This window comes from Aquarana catesbeiana, linkage group LG10, assembly GCF_042186555.1.
Source record: "Aquarana catesbeiana isolate 2022-GZ linkage group LG10, ASM4218655v1, whole genome shotgun sequence".
NCBI lineage: Eukaryota > Metazoa > Chordata > Amphibia > Anura > Ranidae > Aquarana > Aquarana catesbeiana.
Window position 1 is genome coordinate 123,839,569 of NC_133333.1, and position 26,416 is coordinate 123,865,984.

General features: G+C 42.8%; 1 protein-coding gene across 1 annotated transcript in view; it reads left to right on the forward strand.

Annotated features, from left to right (window-relative positions):
• Nucleotides 1-9,438, forward strand: part of OAF (out at first homolog) — an 87,131-nt gene extending 77,693 nt beyond the window's left edge. Inside the window, exon 5 of the mRNA XM_073602560.1 lies at nucleotides 8,569-9,438. Within this exon, the coding sequence (XP_073458661.1) occupies nucleotides 8,569-8,843 (275 nt within the window). The 3' untranslated portion in view covers nucleotides 8,844-9,438. The remainder of the gene's footprint in view (nucleotides 1-8,568) is intronic.
• Nucleotides 9,439-26,416: the final 16,978 nt, after the last annotated feature.

Here is a 26,416-nt window from a genome sequence, read left to right on the forward strand (position 1 = left end):
TGTGTGGGCCTCCAAAACTCCGCGTATTGGCTGGGACAGACTTGTTCTCCCTAAAAGACTGGGGGGTCTGGGTCTCCCAGACCTCCAAAAATATCACTGGGCCTGCCACCTGACCAGATTGGTGGATTGGCATATACATCGTCCCTCCAAGGACTGGATTGCACTAGAAGCATCATTCGCACACCTGCCCTTAGCCAACACGCCGTGGATGACCCACACCAATGTTCCCAAGGAGTTCACTACTCACCCCCTCATCGGGACCACACTTTCTTTGTTCAAAAGAGCATGCAAAATACTGGCCTTCACACCCTCACCAGGCCCCATGACCCCTCTGGACGACAACCCAGCTTTCCCCCCGGGCCTTTTCCTAAAAGATCCTGCCCCAGATACCCTCAGTTCCCCAGCTAGAGCACAGAAATTCTTCCTAAATGGGTCTTTCCTCTCTTTCCCGACACTTGTAACTACTCTACCTAACTACGATATACCCTTTTACAAATACTTGCAAATAAGACACTTCCTCCAACCCTCCATCCAACACTCTCACTGGCACAGAGATCTCACGTCGTTTGAATTTCTTTGTACCTCAACAGAACCACAAGGCCATCTCATTTCCTCAAATTACGCCCTACTGTTCACAGGCCACAAGATTAAAGATGACACCCTTACACAACAATGGGAAAAAGACCTAGCCCTAGACCTCACCCCCACAGAGTGGGAACACATATTTACCCTCATGCACAAGGGGTCCATTAATGTCACGACGCAGGAGAATAGATACAAAATTTTCTCGAAATGGTACCGAACCCCCGACAAAATCCACCACTTCCACCCCTCTGTCCCTTCTACCTGCTGGAGGTGTAATAACGCTAGAGGTACTCTACTTCACATCTGGTGGGAATGCCCCCTTCTCCAACCCTTCTGGTCAGACATTCATGAACTAATCTCCCGAATCACTACATATACTCCAGACTTCTCCCCCGCCAGATATTTACTGCACCACAGACAAGGGTCCCCCACCTCATACAAAAAGACCCTAACTATTCACCTGATCAATGCAGCCAACCTCTGCATCCCTGCACGTTGGAGAAACCCCTCCCCCCCCACAGTTCAAGACTGGACTCGCAGAGTAGACCGAATAGCGGAAATGGAGCAACTCATCTCCCAAGCAGCGGATACTCCTACCAAATTTCAGGCCACTTGGGCCTGTTGGACTCATTATAGAAGCTCACAAACGCAACAGGCCTTGACCCAACCGACCCCTCAGACTCCCTGAGGAGCCCACGCGACATGTGCACTAGTGTCCACCTTTGTTAACACACCCGCCCCTACTGTCCCCCCTTTCCCCATACCTCCCCCCACCAACGATACCGACCTGACATTTTCAGGAAACCTAAAGTTTGCCGTATACATGCATATCACACATGCCTTTACTCAATAGCGACTTCATATATTCTCCCTCCGAGCGACCAACTCACCCTCGGTCCGCCCTACACTTTGACGACTTCACTTCTTCGTACAAGTTCTAAATTCCAGTCGCCATGCCGTTATATCAAATACTACATATGCCTTGTCAGGTATCCCGTTCTCGTTCACAGCTAAGATCCCGTCTGGGGTGAACGGAAACGGGAGTGCTTATAACGCGGTTTGGCCTTGCTACGCAAACCACATCCGCCCTCCCCGAATCTGCATCCATAGCTGTAGGCGGCGATACCTACTTTATTATACTGTTGAGCCTCATGCATGACTACATAGGCCTATATTGGCTCATGTTCTTACTCTGTTGATCTATATGTGCATATTGCCCATTGATTGTTTGTTTATTTCTTTAAGATGTATGGCAAACATTGCATGTTAACCTGTAAAATTTCAATAAAATCTTTTGAAATCAAAAGCAAAGGACAAGGTCTTCAAAAAATACAAGGCTGAGGGATCATTATCAGCATTCCATCTTTACAAAGAATGCAACAAGAAATATAAGGGTGCAATCCGGGCTACTAAGATAGAACACGAAAGGCACATAGCGGAGGAGAGTAAAAAAAATCCCAAGAAATTCTTTAAGTATATAAATAGTAAGAAAGGGAGGTCAGATCATATTGGCCCCATAAACAATGATGAAGGGAATCTGGTTACTAAGGATGGAGAGATGGCGAAGGTATTGAATTTATTCTTCTCCTCAATTTTCACAAGGGAAATGAGGGGCTTCAGTAACCAAAACTGCAATGTTTATCCTCATGACGTCACAGGAAGCACCCTCGTGGCTAACAGAGGATAGAATTAGAAATAGACTTGAAAAACTTAACAGTAATAAGTCACCGGGACAGATGGCTTGCACCTGAGGGTCCTTAAGGAACTCAGTCAAGTAATTGCCAGACCATTGTTTCCAATAGGGATAAAACTTTTCTGCGAAAGGGAATTTAAAAAGACACGCGGCCATTCACTAAAATTGGAAGAGAAGCAGTTTAACCTTAAACTGCGTAGAGGGTTCTTTACTGTAAGAGCAGTAAGGATATGGAATTCTCTTCCACAGGCAGTGGTTTCAGTGGGGAGCATTGATAATTAAAAAAACCTATTAGATAGGCACCTGAACGACCACAACACACAGGGACATACAATGTAATAGAAGCACACACACAGGTTGGACTTGATGGACTTGTGTCTTTTTTCCAACCTCGCTAACTATGTAACAATGGCTGTGGTACATGCGCAGTACAGTGTACTGGCATCCTACAGATAGAAATAGAGCTGGATACTAATATAATGTAATGCCAATGGGCATGCACAGGAGTTGCATCCTCAGTGCCCAATGGGCAAGGCAAAAAAGATGGAAAACCTAGAAAAGTAGAGAGACATGGAAACGGCAGGAATGGAGAGGATGCAGGGAGCTCAGACCTCAAAGCACCAAACGAAAGCGCGCTTGCACAGCTGCACATTATGACAACTGTGTGAGTTTATTGAGCCCGCCCTTTTTTGAAGCCTGTTAGAGCCTCTGGCTCTAATCGTGTGCTTCAAAAATAACACCCCCCCCCAAATTGGAACCCATGCATCCGGCGCCCTGTATGTAGATTAGGGGGCCGGACGTATGGATAGGGGGCTTTAATGGACGGACCGCCACTGCATTTTACAATTTGATTGTACAAACTCATTTTGATCTACCAACAAGTATGTAGTACAAGAACTTGCCTGATTGGATACAAATTGGACAGTTCAGGTAGGTCCTTATATTAAATTGTTTTTGTAAGTCTAAAAACTCTTTTGGCTGGGAAAAACTGCCTGCTTTTTTTGTTTAGCATTTCCGTCACAATAAATATTTCCAAGTGCTAAGTTTGTTTAAATGAAATGGTAAAAAATGTGAAATAAATAAAACTAAAATTCAAGGTTATAGGACAACAAAGTGAAAAATGTTCCAGAGGTAGAAGTATTCCACCCGTAATTTTGGTCTGGCACTGTTTGTATTAAGGTTGATTTTTATCCACGTTTTTTAAGCTTTTGTTTGTTTTAATGTTTAACCCTTTTACTTGAATAACATTTTAAATGTATCAATTTTCTCTTTGCTTAGTAAAAGTGATTTGGTCACCTCTTAAAACCACCTCATCTCTTCTACATGTGTACAAAGTAGAGTATCTGGGCATTTGCTCCAAGGCCTTATATTCAGCGTGGCCGTGAAGTGAATGAGTGGGCTGAAATGAGTGGAATAGATCTTCAAAGGGCTGTCGAGGGCCACACCTGTTTAATTGCAGAATAATATTCTAGAACCTTGGTGATGAACAGTATATAATGATTGCTGCTTACAACAGATTATCTCAGAAAGGGGCTTTAAAGCATAGACTGAAGAGCTCAGGAAATGTTCAGCTACAAAGTTATGTAGTGAGATCGTCCATCAACTAGAACAGCTGAGCACTCATTCAGTTTAAAAATGTAAATCCATGAGGGTCAAGAAACACTGATCTAACATACCTACCTTATACCGTTTAAATACTTTTTAGCCAGAGACGCCTGTAGAATCAAAGGCTGGAAAAGAGAAAGCAGAATGTTAGGCGTGGAAGTGATGCCATCTACTGGTGAACTGGCAGACTGGAAATGCAAACTTTTGGAAAACATTGGGTTTCTCATAAGACGTAAAAACCTACTTAAGTGGAGAACCTAAACATACATAAAACTACAAAGATCTACATTTACTGTAGTCCTGACATACAGTTTGAACAAGAATTTGCTGTGATAAGTTTTTAGGTTATGCAGATTGCGATAAGGATGTAGGAGCTGTACGATGGTGTGAAGTTTTTCTACATCTTTTTTGGGGGTTTGTGCATTCCTTTATAAGTGTATCTCCATGTTTGCAGCCAAATTGGATTGACACCTCTCACACTATTATCCAAGGGGCCATTTTAATATCATACCTTTCAGCAGAGGACAATCACGAGAGAAGGTGACCCCCCTCCCCCCTACCCAACCAGTGTCATTCAAACACCTAAATCAGTTACACAGAATCATCCGACATCTGAGCCGTAGAGTCATCCCGAAGCCATTTGACCCACACTTTGTCAAACTTTTTAGGGCAATCCCTACTATGGGTATATTTATATAATGCTAATGCAATGTTGACCATTGTTTCCAAATGTTGGCCGATGGAGGATTAGGCTTTTTCTAAGCAAGAGTTATGACTTTCCTTGCATAAAAACATAACCGCCCCAAAAGGGTTAGTTCAGCCACTGTGGGGGCCAACTCATTCCACCAAGCCCAAGAGGCAGACACGTAAGGAGGAAGGAAATGCGATTCCTAAAACTAGATGGATGAGTCGGACAACCTCCTCCCAATATTGAGTAATAGCTGGGCAAGACCAAAATATGTATCGAGATAGCATCTCGAGCAACTCTGGCGGATGTTTGGTGGGTTGACATGTTTACATCTGCTACGTGTCCCCATTCACATATCATAAATTACAAGAAAAATGTTAAAACTTGCAGCTTTTTATATGCTCTATTCTTGACAATCCTGCAAGGAGACAACAAAACCAAAACCCTCTGGCGGGTCTTTGAAAGGCAATGATTCCAAAAATTGTATGTATAGACAGTAGATATAAAAATTAGTATAAATTTAATGATACAAATTCTAAAAACATGAATACATGAAAAATTGATATCACAAATATACAGGTTCAATGATGTGTTCACATGAAATCATAGAAAACCACTTATTTTACATCACTCTGGTACAAATACACAGAGAAACTCTACGCGTTTCAAGATTATGCGTCATTCCTCTTCATCAGGAGAAAGTGGTATAAAGGTTTATGATATCAGAGATATAGAAGCAGATATCTTGAATATAGCAAAGTGGTTGAAGGTTGACAACAACCTACAAAAGGTAAAATTTGGCTGCGTTGACCCCAGCGATGACCCAGAAGATAGGGACAAGGAAGACCAGAAATCAAAAGGGAGAGCCAGAGGAGAGGGGACAAGGCCCCCGACCCACAGTCTGACCGTCCATGGCAGAGGGGTATAGAACCCAGATCTTCATAATCCTCAAACAAAAATGGTTATTGTGCTGGACTGGAGAGGTTCACAGTGGGGAAAGAGAGGTCAGTGCACCCAATTGGGTGGCCCCTACGCCGGTAGATAATATAATGGCAGGTCTAATGATTTGTAGCTTGCTGTCACAAAGGTGCAACATTCAATAGGAGAAACACAGATAAAGGGGGTCACCCCAAAACAAGGGATCAATTTGTGAGCTTTAAAGTAGGTGCAAAAATCTAGATCGCCAAACAGCAAAAAGATCGCCACTGAGTCTGCCACAGCCTATTCCGGACAATCCTGCAAGGACAGATCCTACCATTTTGTCTGTGTTTTATAAGGGGGCTGGACAGTTGTATTTCCCATAATTTATCTTGTCCAATTATAACTAGATTTGAATACAGTCTGTCCTAACAAAAGGCTAAAAGTGTAGAGGCTTTGCTTTTTGTATTTTTAATGAAGACATACTTGGGACAGACTCACTTTAACATTGTTCAAAAGACCTTGCAGTCGGCCATGACACCTCCTGCAGAGAAACCTCTAAAAGGTTAAAAAAAAAAAAAAGAGAAATATAGGCATGATGTGTGAATCATAACACATAACAAACATATAGTGGGGTTTTCTGTAATTTTACTGCAAAAGTGGAAATGCGCTTCAGCCCCCATTAACACCATTGGGATTGTCAAATCGCATGACAAGTTGCACCTCATTGCCTGCAATGGAATCGTTCAAATTGTGGCGACTTGAGTTGCGGTGACTTTGAAAAAGGTTCTTGCAGTCCTTTTTTTTTCGATTTCACTGCGACTTCCATTGACTTCTGTTAAATCGAATGTACAAATCACACTGATGTGTGGCTGTGATTTCAAAGCCACAACCTTGTGAACTAGGGCTTAAAGAACAATTCCAGCCTTTTCTCCCCCCGAGCCAACCCCCCCCCCCCATTCCCCCCCCCCAGCACACAATATTTTTTTTAAACCCCATGACGCCAAATCACATACTGTATATGTACAGGATTGGCTTCAAGTGGTTATACCAGTGTTATGGCTGCAGCTGTACACCATAACCCCAGTATTTTTAAATTTTTTTTTTTTTTATTTTTTTTACAGTCGGCAATGCTTTTTCATCTAAAAGCAACCCTAGCAGCTGATTAGCCACTGGATTGCTTCCCCAGGTGATCAGGGAGCCTGGTATTGACCCGGCAGTGCCGCCAGGTGATCACAGAGCTGGCCGGGAACCATCCCTCTGCGCCAGAAGCGAACACGTATGTAAACAGTGTTCGCAACACACATGAAGGTTAGCCAAAAAACGTTGTAGTGAGATCAATAATTCTAGCGATAGACCTCCTCTGTAACTTTAAACTGGTAACCTGTAAAAATGTTTAAAGAGTCGCCTATGTAGATTTTAAGTATCATAGTCTGTTGCCATTCCACATGCACATGCAATTTTAAAGCCTGATATGTTCAGTATCCATTTATGTGGCATAACATGAACTTTTATATTTCACCAAAAAACTGGGTTATACAGTATATTGTTTTTATGCATTAACATGTATTCATTAGTGTATTTTTTCCCAAAACAAATTGCGTTTGAAAAGCCTCTGCGCAATAACCACCATTTAATCCTCTAGGGCCACTGCAAAGAATAAAAAATATATATAAGTAAATAAAAAATATTATATATATGTGTGTGTATATATGTGTCATTTTCTAGCAAGCAAACTCTGATTTTTACTTGTAAACCAAAAGTGTCAGAATAGGCTTGTTCTTCAAGTGGTTAATACTTGAAGAACAGCACTGGATCGCAAATCAGCAAGTCTGAGGGGGGAAAGCGCTGGAGAAGAGGGAGTAGTATTGTACTGAGAGCTGGTCTTGTTTTACAACAGGTCCAATATCCTTTTCCTATTTAACCCCTTCGTGCCTAAGGGTAAAACTAATACTTAATGCCTAAGCACAATTTTGATCTAGGTATTTTTCTTTATTTTTTATTATTATTATTATTATTATTTATTTTTATTTTTTGTTTAATTTTTTACACACACTTTTTTTTTTTCTCTGCCAGGAAAGCAAAAGATGCAATGTATCTTTCCTCTCCATTCTCAGAGAGAGAAACATAGGGGCAGGATTCACAGTGACTGGTCACTGTGGTAGCCAATCAGAGGCTACCACAGTGATCAGATGACCCGGCATCAGGAGTTCTGGGTCCTAATCGTTTGTACGGGACCCAGGGCTCTCAGCGAGACCCCCGGTCTCTGTGCTGGGAGCTCTCAGCACAAAGACAGATACGCATATATGCGGCCCCACAGAAAAAAACCCAGTCCAGTGAGGCTGCATATATGTGTCATGTCTGTGTGAATGTGTTGAAGTTCGTACATTATAAAATATTACAGCAAATACCCTACAGAGAGACAGTTAAGCCAGTCATAGATGGATCAAAATCCAGCCAGTTCATCAGGCACCAGAGAACTTTTGATCCATGTATATGCAGAGATGTTACATGCACAGAACTCAATCTGCCGATCGACATCTGAACGGCTACCCTGTCCAGTTTACTCTGCTCAAGTGCTGACAAGTGTATCCGGGGGGGGGGGGGGGGTTCTCCCCGCTGTCAGAATACAACAGCTCAGCAGCAAGAGTCTCCCATCTACACATTCGATAATAGGGTTTAAAATTTAAAAAAAGATTGAATTGGTGGGCTATGTTATTATTCTTTGAGCATGAGTGGTCTTTAGATTCAATACTGTATTATGCCTTAGGCTGATGTCAGATGGGCATGTCTGCTGAAGGAGACAAATAACCAGCAGCAGGATTGCTAAAGACCCTACCTGTCTACCCCAATAGAATCCTTCTGTAGCCAGATGCAGGGAAATGTCTCTCTTTGCTGACCCAAACACTGCTGAATCTCATTTGCCAGCAATGGGGGGTGACATCTCTCTGCCTCAGCTGAAGAGAAGCGATTCCAGGACAAATGGGCAGTCTCTTGCCAATCTGCCACTTGCAAAATTCCAGCGGCAAGGTTACTAATGGCAGTCATTGATCTATTTTTTTTTTTTTTTTCTCTTAAGGTGTCGACGGATCGATGTTTGAGATTCTTCCTCAGTCAAACTCTCTTCCAGTTTTGCACCCCTGCAAGCTTTGCTCTCATGATTGGAAACCCTGCATCTGCTCGTATCATCTAAGCTTGGAATGGATACCATGCAGCCTGAAATATTGCAAAAGCCGGGATTCATCTGGCAAGACCACTTCTTACAAGTGTGGCATCCGCAGCTGCCAAAAAGGCTACAGCTTCCACTTCTATGTGCCCCAGAAACAGCTATGCCTGTGGGACGAAGAGACATAGCAATGTCCTTTTGTAGCTTGTATCTACACCATTGTGCCCATAAATGAAAGAGGACCACAACTTCTTGAGATCCAACAAGTGCATTTCCCTAAAGTTACTCCTGTACTGTGAAACTTTAGGATCTGGTAAGAAGTAGACTCTGCACATTCACCTTACTTTTTGTTGAGAAGAAACAAGCTCATCTATTTTTTAATTGCACAATGACTGAACCTTCTCAGCACTCTTAATGTGCCTTATCACAAATATGAATTTTCTTCAACTCCAGTAAGTATCTTATCAAATGTAGGTACCGACCTCTAGTGGGACTTTACTGAAACAACCAGTATTAAAAAAAGAATAAAAACTGTGAATATTTGGGAATTAACCCTTCCCTTGTCAACAGGACCAGTACTTCATGCCACAATGCCTTTTGCTGGTCCCTGTGGCAACAATGGGTTAAATACTTCCTGTGCCTTCATTTAATATGACTTATTTTGATATAGTTCAGATATTTTTTTTTTCTATGAAGATGCCTTTTTTTGTATGAAAGAAAGGTGAAAAGAAACCTTTTGAACAAAATATTTATCATTTGTAAAATAAAATGATTTTTAAAGTACTTTGTGTGCCATTGGCTTGCTTTAGAGTTTATTCTGCTGCTTATTTTTCAATACATTGCATGTCTGTGGAATTATGGGGTTAATTTACTAAAGCTAAAGCTATGGCAGCTTACCAATTCTTAGATGTGGTGACTGCATTCATTTTTTATTTTTTTTTTTTTACTTTTTGTTTGTTAATTTCAGCAATACGTTTGTTAATTTTCAACTTCCTTTAACAGACAAAGCTGTCCAGCAAAAGTGGCAGGTAAAGGGTTGAAACAAAGCTTTTAACTTTGGCAGGGGCATTGACAATAGTCAGCTTTTATTCCTTTATGTAAAGCCTTTATCCCAAACAGAAAGAGAACAGTTTGCTGTTACTGCGTAAAAATTGTTAGCTGGAGGTCAACTTTAAAGCGGTTCTTCACCCTCAAAACAAAAACTTAATTCAGCAGCTACAAATACTGTAGCTGCTGACTTTTAAGAATAGGACACTTACCTGTCCAGGGATCCAGCGCTGTCCACAACCTGAGCCGGCTCTTCAGCTGTCCTCGGGTCCAGGTAACGGCCTGTTTACTCTGGGAAGATGGGTGTGACTGCTTGCAGTTTCACAGCCGGGTTCCCACTGCGCATGCGTGCGCCGTGCTTTGTGAATGGTCCCACACCTTTCTGGGACCTATGACATGTCCCAGAAGGCTGCAGAGGAAGGAGGGGAGGCAACTTTCACTCGGATCACTGCAGCAATCTGACCAGAAGTGGGACAGGCACCTGTTCCCTCCCCAAAAAAATAAGTAAGTACCAAAACTTAAAGATGAGTTCCACCCGAGGTCCAGTCAAAAAAAAAAAAATTAAAAGTCAGCAGCTACAAATACTGCAGCTGCTGACTTTTAATTGGACACATACCTGTCCCAGGGTCCAGCGATGTGGGGGATCGAAGCCCTGCTCGTCTCCCCCTCCATTCAGCGGCGCCGGCATTGCAACTGTGGGCGCCGGGCTGTGGCTTCACAGCCTGGCACCCACTGCGCATGCGTGAGCGGCGCTGTGCGCCGTGATTGGCCGCTCAGTCTCCTGGGACCTGTAATGGGTCCCAGATGATTGACAGGAGGGAGGGAGCAGAGCTGAGCCCTTCCTGTGCCGAGGGGGAAGTGATGTCACCAGCCCAGGCACTGAAAGAGGCAGACTACGAGGGACCCCCTAGCAACAGGCATTTAGAGGTAAGTACAAAAAAACATTTGGATATTTTTTTTTTTTTTTTTAGGATTTTTCATGTAGTTTTTTTTTTTTTTGGGTGGAACCCCACTTTAAAGAAGAGGAGGAGGAGAGCAGGGGGAGGAAGACAAGTGGAACTTGCCCTTTTGGGTGAAGTTCCGCTTTAATTTGTTAGTAAAGTCCATCTAAATCTGATAGTCTAAAGCTGGGTATACACTAGTAGATTTTCAAATGAAAATTCTCAGTACATTCGAAACGAAAACCACATACACTGTTAGAAAAGTGTACATTCAAGAAACATTTTCCATCCTGTTCCTTGAAATGTTCTCACCACTTCAGTCAAAAAATGAACGATGATTTGACCCCTCTAAGGATTAGAAAAATGACTGAACGTTCTTGCAACGAAAAGTGACATTCTACTAGTGTATACCCAGCTTACCACTTCCTTCTCCCCAGACTGATAATGCTGCTGCCCGAAGGTGTCTCTGTTGCTCCTTCTCCCACAGTGGAGACACCCCAAGACAGGAAGTGGGGGGGGGGGGGTTGGGCAGGGGGAAAACTGTAGGAAAGTCAATGCAGCCTCCATACTGGAGGTAAGCTACAATACATTACATTTTTATTTATGGGTTTAGATACTTTAGGGCCATTTATTACCTGTTCAGCTCTGAAAGGTTTACCCCCCTTCATGACCAGGCCATTTTTTTACGGCACTGCGTTACTTTAACCGCTTGCCGACCAGCCGCCGCAGTTTTACTGCGGCAACATGGCTCGGCTGCGCAAATCGCCATCATGTTACATCGCTTCTTTGTGGCCACTAGGGGCATGCGCCTGCTGCCACGATGACCGCCAGGCTCCCGCAGTCGCTCGTGACACGGCGAGAACTGGGATCTCTGTAAACACAGAGATCCCAGTTCTCTGAGGGGAGAAGAGACAGGTCGTCTGTTCATACAAAGTATGAACACCAATCTATCTCTTCCCCTAGCAAGTCCCATCCCCCTTCAGTTAGAACACGTAGCAGGGAACACAGTTAACCCCTTGATCGCCCCTAGTGTTAACCCCTTCACTGCCAGTGACATTTTTACAGTAATCAATGCATTTTTATAGCACTGATTGCTGTATAAATGGCAATTGTCCCAAAAATGTGTCAAAATTGTCCGATGCGTCCGCCATAATGTCTCAGTCAGGATAAAAAAAAAATCACAGATCGTCGCCATTACTAGTAAAAATAAATAAATAAATAAATAAATAATAAAAATGCTATAAATCTATTCCCTATTTTGTAGACGCTATAACTTTTGCGCAAACTATTCAATATACTCTTATTGAGATTTTTATTACCAAAAATATGTAGAGGAATACATATCAGCCTAAACTGAGAAAGAATTTGTTTAAAAAAAAAATGGGGATATTTATTATAGCAAAAAGTAGAAAATATTGTTTTTTGTTTTTTTTTTCAAAATTGTCGCTCTTGTTTTGTTTATAGCGTAAAAAATAAAAACCGCAGAGATAATCAAATACCACCAAAAGAAAGCTCTATTTGTGGGAAAAAAAGGACGTCAATTTTGTTTGGGTACAGCGTCGCACGACCGCGCAGTTGTCAGTTAAAGCAACGCAGTGCTGAATCGCAAAAAATGGCCTGGTCATTTAGCAGCCAAATCTTCCAGGGCTGAAGTGGTTAACTGACAATTGCGCAGTCATGCAACGCTGTACCCAAATAAAATGTCACACAAATAGAGCTTTCTTTTGGTGGTAATTGATTACCTCTGCGGTCTTTATTTTTTGCACTATGAACAAAAAGACGCCAATTTTGAAAAAAAAAAAATTTTAATTTCTGCTATAAATAAAATAATGTAAAAAATAATAATGTAAAAAATTGAATTTCTTCATCAATTTATTCCAATACTGCTTCATATTTTTGATTAAAAAATCCCAATAAGCATATATTGATTGGTTTGCGCAAAAGTCATAGCGTCTACAAACTATGGGATATTTTTATGGAATTAAAAAAAATTTTTTGTAATAGTAATGGTGGCGATCAGCGAATTATAGCGGGACTGCGATATTGTGGTGGAAAAATGGGACACTTTTGACACTTATACAGTGATCAGTGCTAAATTATATGTGCTGTGACTGTACTAATGACACTGGCTGGGAAGGGGTTAACATCAGGGGCAACCCAAAGGGTTAAATGTGTTCCCTGGGAATGCTTTCTAACTGTGGGTGGGATGATTGTACTGTAAGAAGACAGCGATCTGTGTTCCTGCTTAGCAGAAACACAAGATCTCTGTCTTCTCCTGTCACAGACCAGCGATCTGCCTTGTTTACGTTCTGTCTGCCTCGAGATGATCGGCGGGTGCCAGGGGAAATCAGGTCCGCCGGGCCTACTTATTGGCTCCCGCTGTGTCCAATCACAGCAGGAGGCGGTCGCCATCGGTGCCCAGGAAACGAAATTATGTACAGGTACGTGATTTCACGCAAAAGGGCCACCCTGCTGCCGTATATATGCGCGGGGCGGTCCAGATGCGGTTAAACAAATCCCAAAATGCCAAGGCATAACAACCCTTGATAAACCCCATTGTTTCCTCTGCTCTCCTGAGTGCAGTTTTGACAATACTGTCAATACAAATTCCCCCAGACAATCAGTATATTTGTTCAGATAAAAAGGGGCATGTGCACAAATATGTGCGAATAAAGAGATGAGCCAATACAGCCAAAAATGTTCATGTATCATAATTACATAGAAAGCAAAAGAAACTAATACTTTACATGTCTTAAAAGACCTTTATTTAAACAACACCTTATATTTCAGCAGATCATGCCACTCAAAAATGGTTTGACAATTTTTGTTGTTGTTTATTCGTGTCCGACTCTTCGTGACCTCATGGACCATATCACGCCAGGCTTTTCTGTCCTCCACTGTCTCCCAGAGCTTGCTTATCTTCATGTTCATTGTTTCAATGATGCTATCTATCCATCTTGTTTTCTGTCATCCTCTTCTCCTTTTTCCTTCCATGTTTCCCAGCATCAGGGTCTTTTCCAATGAGTCCTCTCTTCCCATTAGGTGGCCAAAGTATTTAAGTTTCAGCTTCAGGATCTGTCCTTCCAGTGAATATTCAGGGTTGACGTCCTTCAAGATTGACTGGTTTGATCTTCTTGCCGTCCAAGGGACTTTCAAGAATCTTCTCCAACACCATAGTTCAAAAGCATCAATTCTTCCGCGTTCAGCCTTCCTTATGGTCCAACTTTCACAATCATAGGTTACTACTGGGAATGCCATGACTTTGACTATACATCACTTTGTCGGTAGGGTGATGTCTCTGCTTTTTATAATGTTGTCTAGGTTGGCAATTTTTACCATGCCAAAAATAATCTTCTGTGGCTAGGTGGAAAGGTGGTCTATATTGTTGTGCTACAAATTTATAGCAGGGGAAGCAGTCCTACCTAGAACTATCCTGCAAACTCTAAACCTGCTGAACAGTCTTGTCTGCTCTCTGTATTCGTTCATATAGTCCTCCTGTTATTGTGAACTGCAGATCCTGTAATATGTTCAACTTTGATTATTCCCCAAACCATAGGCAAATGGCCCTCTGCTATAGCCAGGTTTTGTCATCCAGAGTATATCTTAGATGTCATATTTTTATATTATGAATTCAGTCAGCATTTGTCAGAAAAGTATCAAAAATGATTAACGAAGGATAACATCCATAACAAAAAATGTATTCTATTTAAACAATCAGTATAGCCAGATCCCCCAACGTTGTGCATTAACCAAGGTTAAAAAATTGTAGCATGCATTTACTAGTTCAATCTGTGTACGGCATCCCGCTATTAGGTATTTAATACATAATCTTTGTATGACATCCCACTAATAGGTTTCCAATGAACAAGTCTGATCACAATGTCTTTTATATTTTTAGTTTGATGCCTTTTCCCACATGCAGTTTAATTTTACTTAAAGAATAAGTACACTGTTCTACACAATTGTTCTGATGACCTTCATACCTAATTGATTTAAAGAGTAACTCCACTTTTGTTGAAAACAAAACATTCCTATCTGGGTGTTCTACTGTATGTACATTGCAGGGATTTTAACAACTTTGCTGCAGATTCCTACCTTAGCTATTTGTCTGTGTCCATGTAAGGAGGGAATCTGTGATTTCCTAATGGTCAATCAGCTTCTGCACTTGCAGGGCTCTAATGAGGAAATTTGCAGTGTCTTCATGCCTTTTAGACGTTTTGTTGCCAAATTCTGACTTGTATCTTAGTGTAGACTTCTGGGTAAATCAGCCGATCACACAAGCAGGAAATCCTCCACAAAAGTGGAGTTACCCTTAAAATACCAAGAGCCCTAATAATATTTTCTGTGCTGAAAAAGTGACTAAAGGCATGTGAAAGGAAATGCGTAGAGAGTGTGCAGGGAAGACCAGCAGACAGGAATTGTCATATATAGATAGATATACAGTACTATGCAAAAATTGTGGGAAGGTGTGAAGAAATGCTGTAAAGTAATAATGCTTTCAAAAATATATATTTTAATTGTTTATTTTTTATCAAATTACAAAATGCAAAGTGAGTGAACAGAAGAAAAATCTAAATCAAATCAATATTTGTTTGTTTTGTTTTCAAACCAGCATCAATTCCTCTAGGTACACTTGCACAAAGTTTTTGAAGGAACTCTGTGTTTAGGCAAGTTGTTCCAAACATCTTGGAGAACTAATCACAGATCTTCTGTGGATATAGGCTGCCTCAAATCCTTCTGTCTCTTCATGTAATCCCAGACAGATTTGATGTTAAGATCAGGGCTCTGTGGGGGTCAAACCATCACTTCCAGGACTCCTTGTTCTTCTTTAAGCTGAAGATAGTTTATAAGGACATTGGCTGAATGTTTGGGGCCAATCGCACACCTGCCTGGTGGTATGGCATGATGGATTAGTATCTGCCTGTATTTCTCAGCATTGAGGACACCAAAGATCGAGCAATGTTGAGGACTGTAGGCGCAATGACCAGCCAAAGAAACCTAATACAGCAAATGAAAGACACATCATGGTTACTTCCCTTTGACATCAGATGATGTCCAACAGTGCCATCAGCACAGAACTGGCACAAACCAGAGGGACCCAGCTACATCCATCTACTGTCTACCAGAAATGCCAGGGGGTTGCCAGGTGTTGTACATAAACCTATTGCCCTCTTTCTGCATTTAGACTGCCTTCCTGCCGTCCTTTAAGTTTGCTTCTGCCACCAGCCCACAGTGAGAAATGAACACTGTGGGGCTGATTTACTACAACTGGAGAGTGTGTGAATCTGGCGCAACTTTGCATAGAAACCAATCGGCTTCCAGGTTATAATTCCAACGCTTAAAGGGGTTGTGAAGGTTCATGTTTTTTCACCTTGTATGCATTAAGGTGAAAAAACACCTGTTCGTGACTCCCCCCCCCCCCCCGTTTTACTTACCTGAACCCTTGAACTTGTCCCCCGGGGCTCTTGATTGGATAGATTGATAGCAGCGCAGCCTTTGGCTTCTGCTGCTGTCAAATCCAATGACGGCACCAGGGGGCGGGGTCGAGTCCTGCATTCGGCCTCTATGGATGCCGAATGCTTGACTCGGGAGCGTGCTCGCAAGGTAACCCCCCAGGAGATCGCTTCTCCCAGGGGGTTATCTGATGTGGGGAGGAGCCGCGAGAGCCGCCCAGGGACCCCAGAAGACGAGGATCGGGGCCACTCTGTGCAAAATGAGCTGCACGGTGGAGATAAGTATGATATGTTTGTTATTTTTTTGTAAAGACCACAAACCCTTAGTGTCACTTTAATTGAACAAGCTGAAGTAAAAAATTGATTGGCTACCATACACAGCTGCACCAAATTTTACACACTCCAGTTTTAGTAAATCGATCCGTGTGTTCTGACCTGGTAAATACAATATGAGCATGGCTAATTTGGCAAGAGGAATGGTTTAGCAAGAAACCTACCTCACGTAAACATTTGAAAACCTTATATCCAAATTTCTCTATACAAGACAGAATACCTAAAATCTCCAAAAAATACAGGGTACCACCAAATCCTGTTCTTCACAAGATAAATCCTCCAGCCTCAAGCAAAATTTCCATACAAAGTCAAATTTGCAACCTGCAGATAACTCTGAAGTGAATCCTTTTCAGTCTGGTGCTTAGTGTGAGTGCTATATAATATAATTCAGTACGGTGCTGAGATTAGAGCAGGGTAAACACCTTGGGTTTTTTTTTTTTTTCCGTTCAACCAGCGGGATGAATGGAAAAAAAAAAGACAGATCCCCGCTTTCACACAAGCAATGTGGATGCAGGGATCTCTCCCGCTGCACTATTATATTCTGACAGCAAGAACTCCTCAAGCTCTGGCACTGTCACCACCAGCTGTAAGAACGAGCTCCGGCGGCATTCCCTGTCCTGCATTCTTCCAGCTTCCAGAGTCACCCACTGGGCCCTGAATAATCTATAGTTTCCCTGCCTATACTTGCTTGACCTCGTCTGATTATATGGACCTTGCTGCTGACAGTGTAGTCCAGTGACGTTGAAACATTGCCTTCCATGTGATGGTGAAGGGCAGGGATATCCTTATGCGTGAAGAAATGACAGTTGGGAACCTGCAACTGTGGTGCAGCACAGGATGCAAATTCCTGAAAAAGGGCAGAATACCCCAATTGGAAAGGAAGGCATTGTAAATTCAGCAATTTGGCCAAGGGACATTTAGACATTGGGCATGGGGTGTAATTGTTACTTTGCTCTAGTATCTGGGGCCGCAGAATTTACCTGCTCAATGCAACAGGTCATGGGGTTGGGCTTGCTAAATCAGAGTAAGGTTGTAGACTACACATGACCCTACCCTGTGTGGCCCCATGCAGACTCTCTTCCCCAATGGAGGAGCCATAGGGCACACCATTGACCCCTCTTAATATAATGTTATCCCTAGGCTGCTGAGAGGGAATTATGTATAGTGTGGGTAGAGTTGGAAAGAGGGGATCTGGAAGGAGGAGAGGTGGTGAGAGGTCAGATGTCTCTTCACAAACGTGTTAGCCAGATTGCGATGATGTTGCCAAACTTGATGTGCTGGACGCAGTCTGCAAAAACTATGGTGCAAGCTGCTGCACATGTGCTTACAAAAAGCTGAGCTTTGGTGCCCTGCACTTGTGGAGCTCTGCCATTCAGTATAATAGGGCAGCTGTTTTCTCTACCTCTCTGCTAGCTGCCTCTCTAGGGATTTGCCTTTCCCTCACTTTCCTCCTCTGCTTTATATGGCAGGTATGGTCATACTCATGATCATACCCAACTTCCTCATCACTGGAGCCTGATTGTCAGTATGTTGTAGCTGTGGGAACATCACTGTGAAATTGGTTCTCCCTGCCTGGTGTCTCCTCCTCCTAAACTATCATCACTCTCCACAACCTTGGAGCCAAGTAAATACTGGTCATCTATAGCAAGTGGCCGACACTGTGCTCCAAAAATCCACCAACTACCCTGCAACAGTTGGCAGAGCAATGGCAGGAGTAGCTGTGGGTAAGGAGTTGGAATAGGGTGCCTTGGCAGCTGTGGTAGTCTGCATCTTTTTTAGCCACTCCATCACCTCCTCCACATACCCTGGCTATATAGAACACCTAGCACCCGAAAAAAGGGCAAACGTGGCCTTTCTGTAGATGATGCACCACGTCCACAACTACTGATTTGGCCTATGGATACAGAGGCTGTTTGCCCCCTCATAGCTGCACTTGAACTTCTGCATCTCCCTCTAGGCCTATGAGACATGATGCAGATAATGTGGGGCGTATTCCCTACTTTTTTTCAGAAGCTGTATGGGAGATAGTGGTGTTTAAGTGCACTGTGAACTGTGGTGCTTTGGTGGTGCACTGTAAATTGCGGGGCTTTGGTGGACTGTTTTCGTGACATCAACAGATAAGATTCACACTGCTGTTGCTTGTGCTGACCCCATTAAAAATAAAAAGTCTAACAAAATAAAACCCCAAAAAATAATGCACCAACACCAAAGAAAGTCAAAGTTAAAAAAATGTGACCCCAAACACCCACCCAAAAATACTACAAGCAAAATATAACCTTTTACTAGAAGACCAAAGAAAATACAAAAACCTAAAAAAGCAAAGAAATGACCCAAAATAAACAAAGAAGGGGGGGGGGGGGGGTAGCAGCAACACAGCAATAAACACAGATGGTGGACAGAACACTCCCAGTCATGTAATTTCCTGCTTGTGTGATTGGTTTACTTATTTTCCCAGAAGTCTCCACTAAGATACAAATCAGATTTTGAGCATCCCCTGCAACAAAAAAATCATTTTTGGTGTGATACTCTCAAAGGGAAATCACATCTAAAAGGGATGCAGACCCTGCAATTTTTATCATTAAAACCCTGCAGGTGCAGCAGCTAATTGACTCCCATACAGATTCATTTTGCACATGAACACAGACAAACAGCTATTTCTTCAAAATAACGAAAGGTAGGAATCTGCAACAGTTTGTTAAAATCCCTGCAATGTACACAGATCACCCAGAGGGGCAGTTCTTTTTTATTTATTTTTTTTCACTTCAGGACTGGAAGATTTTCCCCTTGACCAGGCCATTTTTTGCGATTCGGCCCGGCGTCGCTTAAACTGACAATTGCACGGTCTAATGGCGGTGATCTGCGATTTTTAGCAGGACTGCGACATTGCAGCGGACAGATCGGACACCTAACTGCCATTTTTTACATTTTTTTTTGGCAACCAGTTACATTATTATAGTAATCGGTGCTAAAAACATGCACTGTTATTGTACTAAGGACACTGGCAGGGAAGGGGTTAACATCAGTGACGAACAAGGGGTTCCCTGCAGGTGTTTTCTAACTGTATGGGGGATGGGCTGCCTGGGGAAACACACAGATCCGTCTTCCTGCATAGCAGGAAGATGGGATCTGTGTGATCTCCCCTGTCAGAACGGAGATTTGCCTTGTTTACACAGGTAGAGCCTCGTTCTGTCACTGCGGGTAACGATCGTGGTTGGCCGGCGGACATCGAGCCCGCACCCCCCGCTGGCCAGTGAGTGTGCATGCGCGCCCCCACACACTACAGTTCCCGAGCCAACGTACAATGGGCTCCATTCACAAAAGGAACTCGCATGCAATATTTAGGTGTCTGGACACATTTTGCCTAAATATCGCAAGCGATCCTGTAACTGTCAATTCACTATACTGTTTTGTGGTATTTACAGAAAATGCTCAAAACGCTTGGTAAGTACCACACGAAGAGGCATTAAACTACATTCACAGAAGGAAATATATAATTAGATGCATGCGGTAACTAAGTAGTGATCTAGGCATTCGGTAATGATGGACTATGTACTGGTTGTTAAGGAGCAGGTGGCCGCCATGTCCTTAGCAACTGATGAGTCACCACCTGTCAGCGGAATTCCCTGTGTAAAATGTAAAAAAAAAAAGAATTGCCAGCAATTAAAAAATAAGAGAAAAATGGCGTGCTCCCCCCCCCCCCCAACTCCATACCAAGCCCTTCCATGTTCCAAGCCCCCCACCTGCAGACCCCTACAACCATCGGCCAGGGTTGTGGAGAAGAGCCCCCTGCCCCAAAGCACCCTTACCCTTCAGGTTGAGGGCATGTGGCCTGGTATGGTTCAGGAGGGGGGTCCTCAGCTGACAGCTCATTGGCTGTAGCCGCCTGCTCTTTAACAACTGTGTTGTTTACTATTCGTTAAGGAGCGGGCCACCCACTCCTTAACAATGCTGTATTAACTAATTGTAATAAATAAGCCGGCTGTTGCCAGGCATTAAATTACCGCATGTTTTCACTACTAAAATACCACATGACTTTATTAAATAACTCATGCGGTATTTTTGTAGCATTTTTTAGTGAATGCCAAAAAACGTTTTGAAAAACGCTGAGCTGTATCTTACCCCATACTCGGATGCAGTAAGATACCGCTTTGTGAACGGAGCCCATCTTTAGCTTATCTTTTATTTAAGCACTTAATATGTATTGCTGCTTTGTACCTTTAAAATGTTCTGAAACTGTGCCCTTAACGAGATATTTCTTTCAGCTCTGACAGATGATGTCATTCACGTATACACCGTTAACTCAGCGTTCAGGTCACACTGCCTGTGCCGTGAATGTAGAATGCCACATGCCATGATGGTGACTTCCAAGTGTATGCAAGAGTGACATCATAGCAGCCCAGCCATTCAAGCAGCCGGAGAGCACAAACCCAGAAGGAAGACTGGGCGAAGATAGAAGTGCTGGGATTGGTGACAACTCTGGCCTCGGAAGGCTGTGTTTCACAGGTAGGTCTGTCATAATGTACTAATATGCAGTACATACTACTGTTTTTCCCCAAAAATAAGACCTACCCCGATAATAAGCCCTAGTGTGATTTTCGGGGAGGGCTGCAATATAAGCCCTACCCTGAAAATAAGCCCTAGTTTAGGTTGGTTGTGCAATGCTACAGTCAACTCTCCTGCACTAGTATATGACAGTGCAGCGTCGTTTGGCGCTCAGCTGATCTCCTCTTCTCTCAGCTGTCAGAGGGGAATCTTTGCCCCCCTCCATGTATTGCTCAGAGTAGGGAAGACAGCTCAGGGCAGGCCATGGAAGCGCTGAGCAGAGCTCAGCTGATCTTCTCTTCTCCTGGGTGTCGGTGGGGGATCTCTGCCCCATCTCTCTGCTCTAATCATAGCCATGGAAGACGGCTCAGGCGGGTCATTGAAGCGCCAAACAGGGCTCAGCTCTCCTCTTCTTCTGGGTGTCAGCGGGGGATCTCGCCCCCTCTCCCTCTGCAGTGCTCAAAGTGGTGGAAGAGAGCTCAGGCAGGCAATGAAAGAAGGTATTTGCACAATTGCATTGCAGAAACGCACACATTTTGCATTATGTGATCCTGTGATAGAGGGGATTCTGGCATTTTGCAACCACTGGGAAGACAGCAGATTGCATGGCAAGCCCTACCCCGAAAATAAGCCCTAGTGTGTTTTTGGCTGACAAAATTAATATAAGACCTAGGCTTATTTTCGGGGAAACACGGTAGCACATAATGACAGATATAATAAAAATAGAGGGGGATGTGAGATTGAAATCAAAGCAGTTCTTGCTGAGCAATTAGAAAGTAGAATGCTAGGGTTTTCGGAAGGTAGATCTAGTCTGAGAAAAACCTAAGCCATAAACATACATAGATAGAAGAACTAATGATAGTAGTCTGTAACATCTTGGAGGAAGGGGTCACCGGTGAAAGACCTATTCAAATAATTTACACAACTGGATGAAAAAAAGTCCTGTAATAAGTTTGCAAAAACAGCTGGAAACACTAATTTTGTTGGTCTGAGGAGGCTTGATCTGATTTCCTCTTCTTAGAGGATTTTTGCCAATGCTTCTCCCAACACTGATGAAAAGAAAGGTAGTTGCTCTTTCCAACTAGGTAAATGTGGTGGCTCAATGCAAAGATTAGGGTAACAGCGTAAAAAAAAAAAAAAAGGTCCCTAACCCCCCCCTCCTTTTTTTTTTTTTTTTGCGTACTGTCACCAGTCAGTATTTCTGATCACCGTCACACCAGATGATGGCGCTGTAATGCAGTGGTGACGGTATGTAGAAAAATCTTCTAAAACAACATAAAATTGAAGTGAATAATATACATAACTACTGTGAAGAAATAACTTAATTACTAGCATAACATACTGTACTAGAATAACAATAAGTGTATATATTAATAAACAAAAAAGTGCAATCCTAGAATTAAAGTCCTCTATATTCCAGTGAATTATGAAAGATAAGTGATCAAAACAGTCTTTAGATTGGCGTTTGTTCTTCATGCAATCCTCTTCCTTGATCAGAATCCCAAAATTATACCTCTCATGTGTACAGATAGAGATAGTGGCGCTAATAGAAATTATGTAAAATAATGAGTCAGAGCAGCTTGATGCCTATGACCCTGTAATTATACATAAAAATACTAGTATCATGAAAAAAATAAAAAATAAAAATAAAAAATTTTTTCAACACCCAGTGAAAAGTGTCACTATAGATAATAAATTACAAGAATTGAATGATCAAGTTCAACAGTACTACTTCTACTCTTCCACCACACCGTGATAGTGACACCACTCCCTCTGAAGAGCGAACTCACCAGATTGTATAGCCTCCCACTCTCATGTTCGGCAAAACAGCAATTGAACCACACCTGGGTTGCATGTGATGAACCGTGACTCCAATCAGGCCAGCTCCATATGTGAAAAAATGAATAAAGTGCCCCACATAGCGTGATACCATTTTGACTGATTTATTAATATCACTCCAAACACACTTCGATGGTTACACTTACTTTTAAACTGAAACAAAAAAGCCTTTGAACAAAACCACAGCAAGCAACAGAATAAATAATCCAATGGTGCACCACGGTTACAGCGGACCTGAAGTGTGATCTGGTGTATCTCTCACCCAACCTTCTAAGGCCCAGTAATCCGATTGGTGTAGTCCTCCTCAGACAGCACTGTCTAATGTCAGTGCGATGGAATACCGTGTAACCATGCCCCATGGGCGCAGTGGAGTAAGAGGGATTCAGGGGTGGCTTATTTGTATTTCTCTTGCTACAAACCAGTTCTCTTCCTTGTGTAGGATTGCAGGAAGAGCAAACACCAATTTAAAGAATTTGGAGGACTTTAATTTTATCATTGCACTATTTTGTTTATTAATATATACACTTTTTTCTGGCATGACAAAGGATGTTCAGCGGAAGCATATAATGCTAGCAATTTAGTTATTTCTTCACAGTAGTTATTTATATTAATCACTTCAATTATATATTGTTTTAGAAGATTAGCGCGACACAGTTTTGTGTTTTAACATTGCACATGTATATGGGAATGTGTTAGGTGTCAGCAGCTCTCATTAGTTTTCAACAGGTATACAGGTGCATCTCATAAAATTAGAATATCATCAAAAAGGTAATTTATTTCAATAATTCAATTCAAAAAGTGAAACTCCTATATTTTATATAGATGTGTTACACACAGTGATATATGTCAAGCATTTCTTTCTTTTAATCCTGATGATTATGGCTTACAGCTAGTGAAAACCCAAAATTCAATATCTCAGAAAATAAGAATATTACATAAGACCAATAAAAAAAAGGATTTTAATACAGAAATGTTGGCTTACTGAAAAGTATGTCCATGTACAGTATAGTATGCACTCAATACTTGGTCAGGGTGTCAGAAACCATGAATCAGACTGAGACAAAAGTACAGTTATATCACACTTGTTTAATAATAATAAAAAAAAGGTAAACAGAGTAAACGTAGTCAAAACCTAGCCAGAGTTCAGGAACCGGAATGGATGGTCAGACAAGTCAAAACATCAGGGAGCCATAAGGAATGTCAGCCAAGTAAGTCTTTAACAGGAACACAGGAGAGTGACTCTAGAGATGTGACCAAGGTGAAGGCAGAGATCATCTGGACTGGACGGCTTAAGTAGGTAGGACCGTCGAGCAGGATCATCAACAGGTGAGTCAAAGTTGAGAGATAGGAGCTGGCAATTAGCCGACAAATGAGCGACCAACTCAGAGAAGAAAGGACTGGGCCCAGCCCTGACAGTACCCCCTCCTCAACGACCCCTCCCCCTCGGAGGACCACCAGGCTTGAGGGGAAAACGTCTATGGAAATCACGGAGGAGGACAGGGGCATGTACGTCCGAGGATGGGACCCAAGAGCGTTCCTCCGGACTGTGCCCTTTCCAATGCACAAGGTACTGTATGAGTCCACGGAACCTACGGGAGTCAACAATGGACTGTACTTCATACTCCTCATGGTTCTCAACCTGAACAGGTGAGAATATGGCACTGAGGTGGTAAAGCGGTTGCAGACCAAAGGTTTTAATAAAGAGATATGAAATACATTTGAGATAGGCATATCAGAAGGAAGGTCTAATGCGTAAGCCTCTGGGTTAATCCTGTGAAGAATACGGAAAGGCCCAATAAACTGAGGTGCAAACTTCAGAGAGGGAATACGAAGTCGGAGGTTGCAAGATGACAGCCAGACCCTGTACCCAACCTGGTAGGAAGGGGCAGACAGGTGTCTGCGGTCGGCATGGAGTCTGTACCAATCATTAGCATGTCGCAAAGCCACCTGGACTTGTGCCCAAGTGGAACAAAGACCACAGAGATGCTCCTCTAATGCAGGAACACTCTGCGGAAAAAAAAAGAGTCGGGCAACATGGAAGGTTGGAAACCATAGTTCGCCATAAACTGGGACAATCGGGAAGCAGAATTCAAGGCACTATTGTGAGCAAACTCTGCCCATGGTAAGAGGTCTGACCAGTTGTTATGATGGTCAGAAATATAGCAACGTAGGAATTGCTCCAAGGACTGATTGGCTCGTTCTGCGGCCCCATTAGACTGCGGGTGATACGCAGAGGAGAAAGCAAGCTGAATACCCAACTGTGCACAAAAGACCCGCCAGAACCGGGACACAAACTGACTACCCCTGTTCAAGGCAATCACCATGGGTAGCCCCTGTAAGCGAATGAGCTCCCAAGCAAAAATGGAAGCCAGTTCCTTAGAAGTGGGCAACTTCTTAAGTGGAATACAATGAGACATTTTCGATAACCGGTCAACCACCATAAGGATAACTGTATTTCCCTGGGAGTTGGGTAACTCCACAATGAAATCCATGGACAGGTGAGTCCAGGGCCTCTCTCGATTTTGGTATGGGTTGTAGGAGACCCACTGGAAGGTGTCGTGGAGTCTTACCTTGAGCACACACGGAACAGGCATCTACGAAGGCGGTTGCATCAGCACATAGACCAGGCCACCAGGATTGTTGGGAAATGGCCCAAAAGAGTTGATTCTTCCCAGGGTGGCCAGCAGCCTTGGGAAAATGGTAAGTCTGGAGCACAGCAGTATGGAGACTCTCTGGAATAAAGCAGCGGTCACAAGGTTTCTCAGGAGGAGCATTGACCTGAGCAGCAAGAATTTTATCACCCAAATGAGAAATGAGACCAGTATGAACCTTAGCCAGAATACGATCAGGAGGAATCACAAGAATCGGAACCGGCTCCATCTTGGAAGTGGAGGAAAATTGTTGTGACAAAGCGTCAGCTCTTACATTCTTAGTATCGGGTAAGAATGAGACAATCTAATTGAAACTTGACAAGAAAAGAGCGTTTATAGCCTCAGACAAGAATGTGAGATTCTTATGGTCAATAAGAATGAGAACTAGCACAGTGGTACCTTCGAGGAGATGTCTCCATTCTTTCAGAGCTAAAATGATCGCAAACAGCTCTCTGTCACCAATCTCGTAATTGCACTCCGCAGGTGACAATTTCTTGGAAAAGTAGCTACAAGGATGCATAGCGCTCTCAGAAGTAGGACGTTGAGACAGAAGGGCGCCAACTCCAGTCTCAGAAGCATCAACCTCAAGGATAAAAAGTAAGGTAGGATCAGGATGTACCAACACAGGAGCAGAAGCAAAGGCAGCCTTGAGGCTCTCAAAGGCCTTATTGGACTCCGGAGACCAACTCTGTGGGTTACTGTCCTTTCTGGTCATATCAGTCAGGAGCTTGACCAGAAACGAGAAGTTACGAATAAACATCCGATAATAGTTGGCAAAGCCAAGAAAACGCTGCAGAGGATGTAAACCCACGGGTTGAGGTCACTGTAGGACTGCTGAAAGCTTCTCTGGGTCAATCGAAAAACCAGCAGTGAAAATGACATAACCCAGGAATTTAACCTGTTCACAATGGAATTTTCACTTCTCCAATTTATAATAGAGATTGTTCTCTCTTAG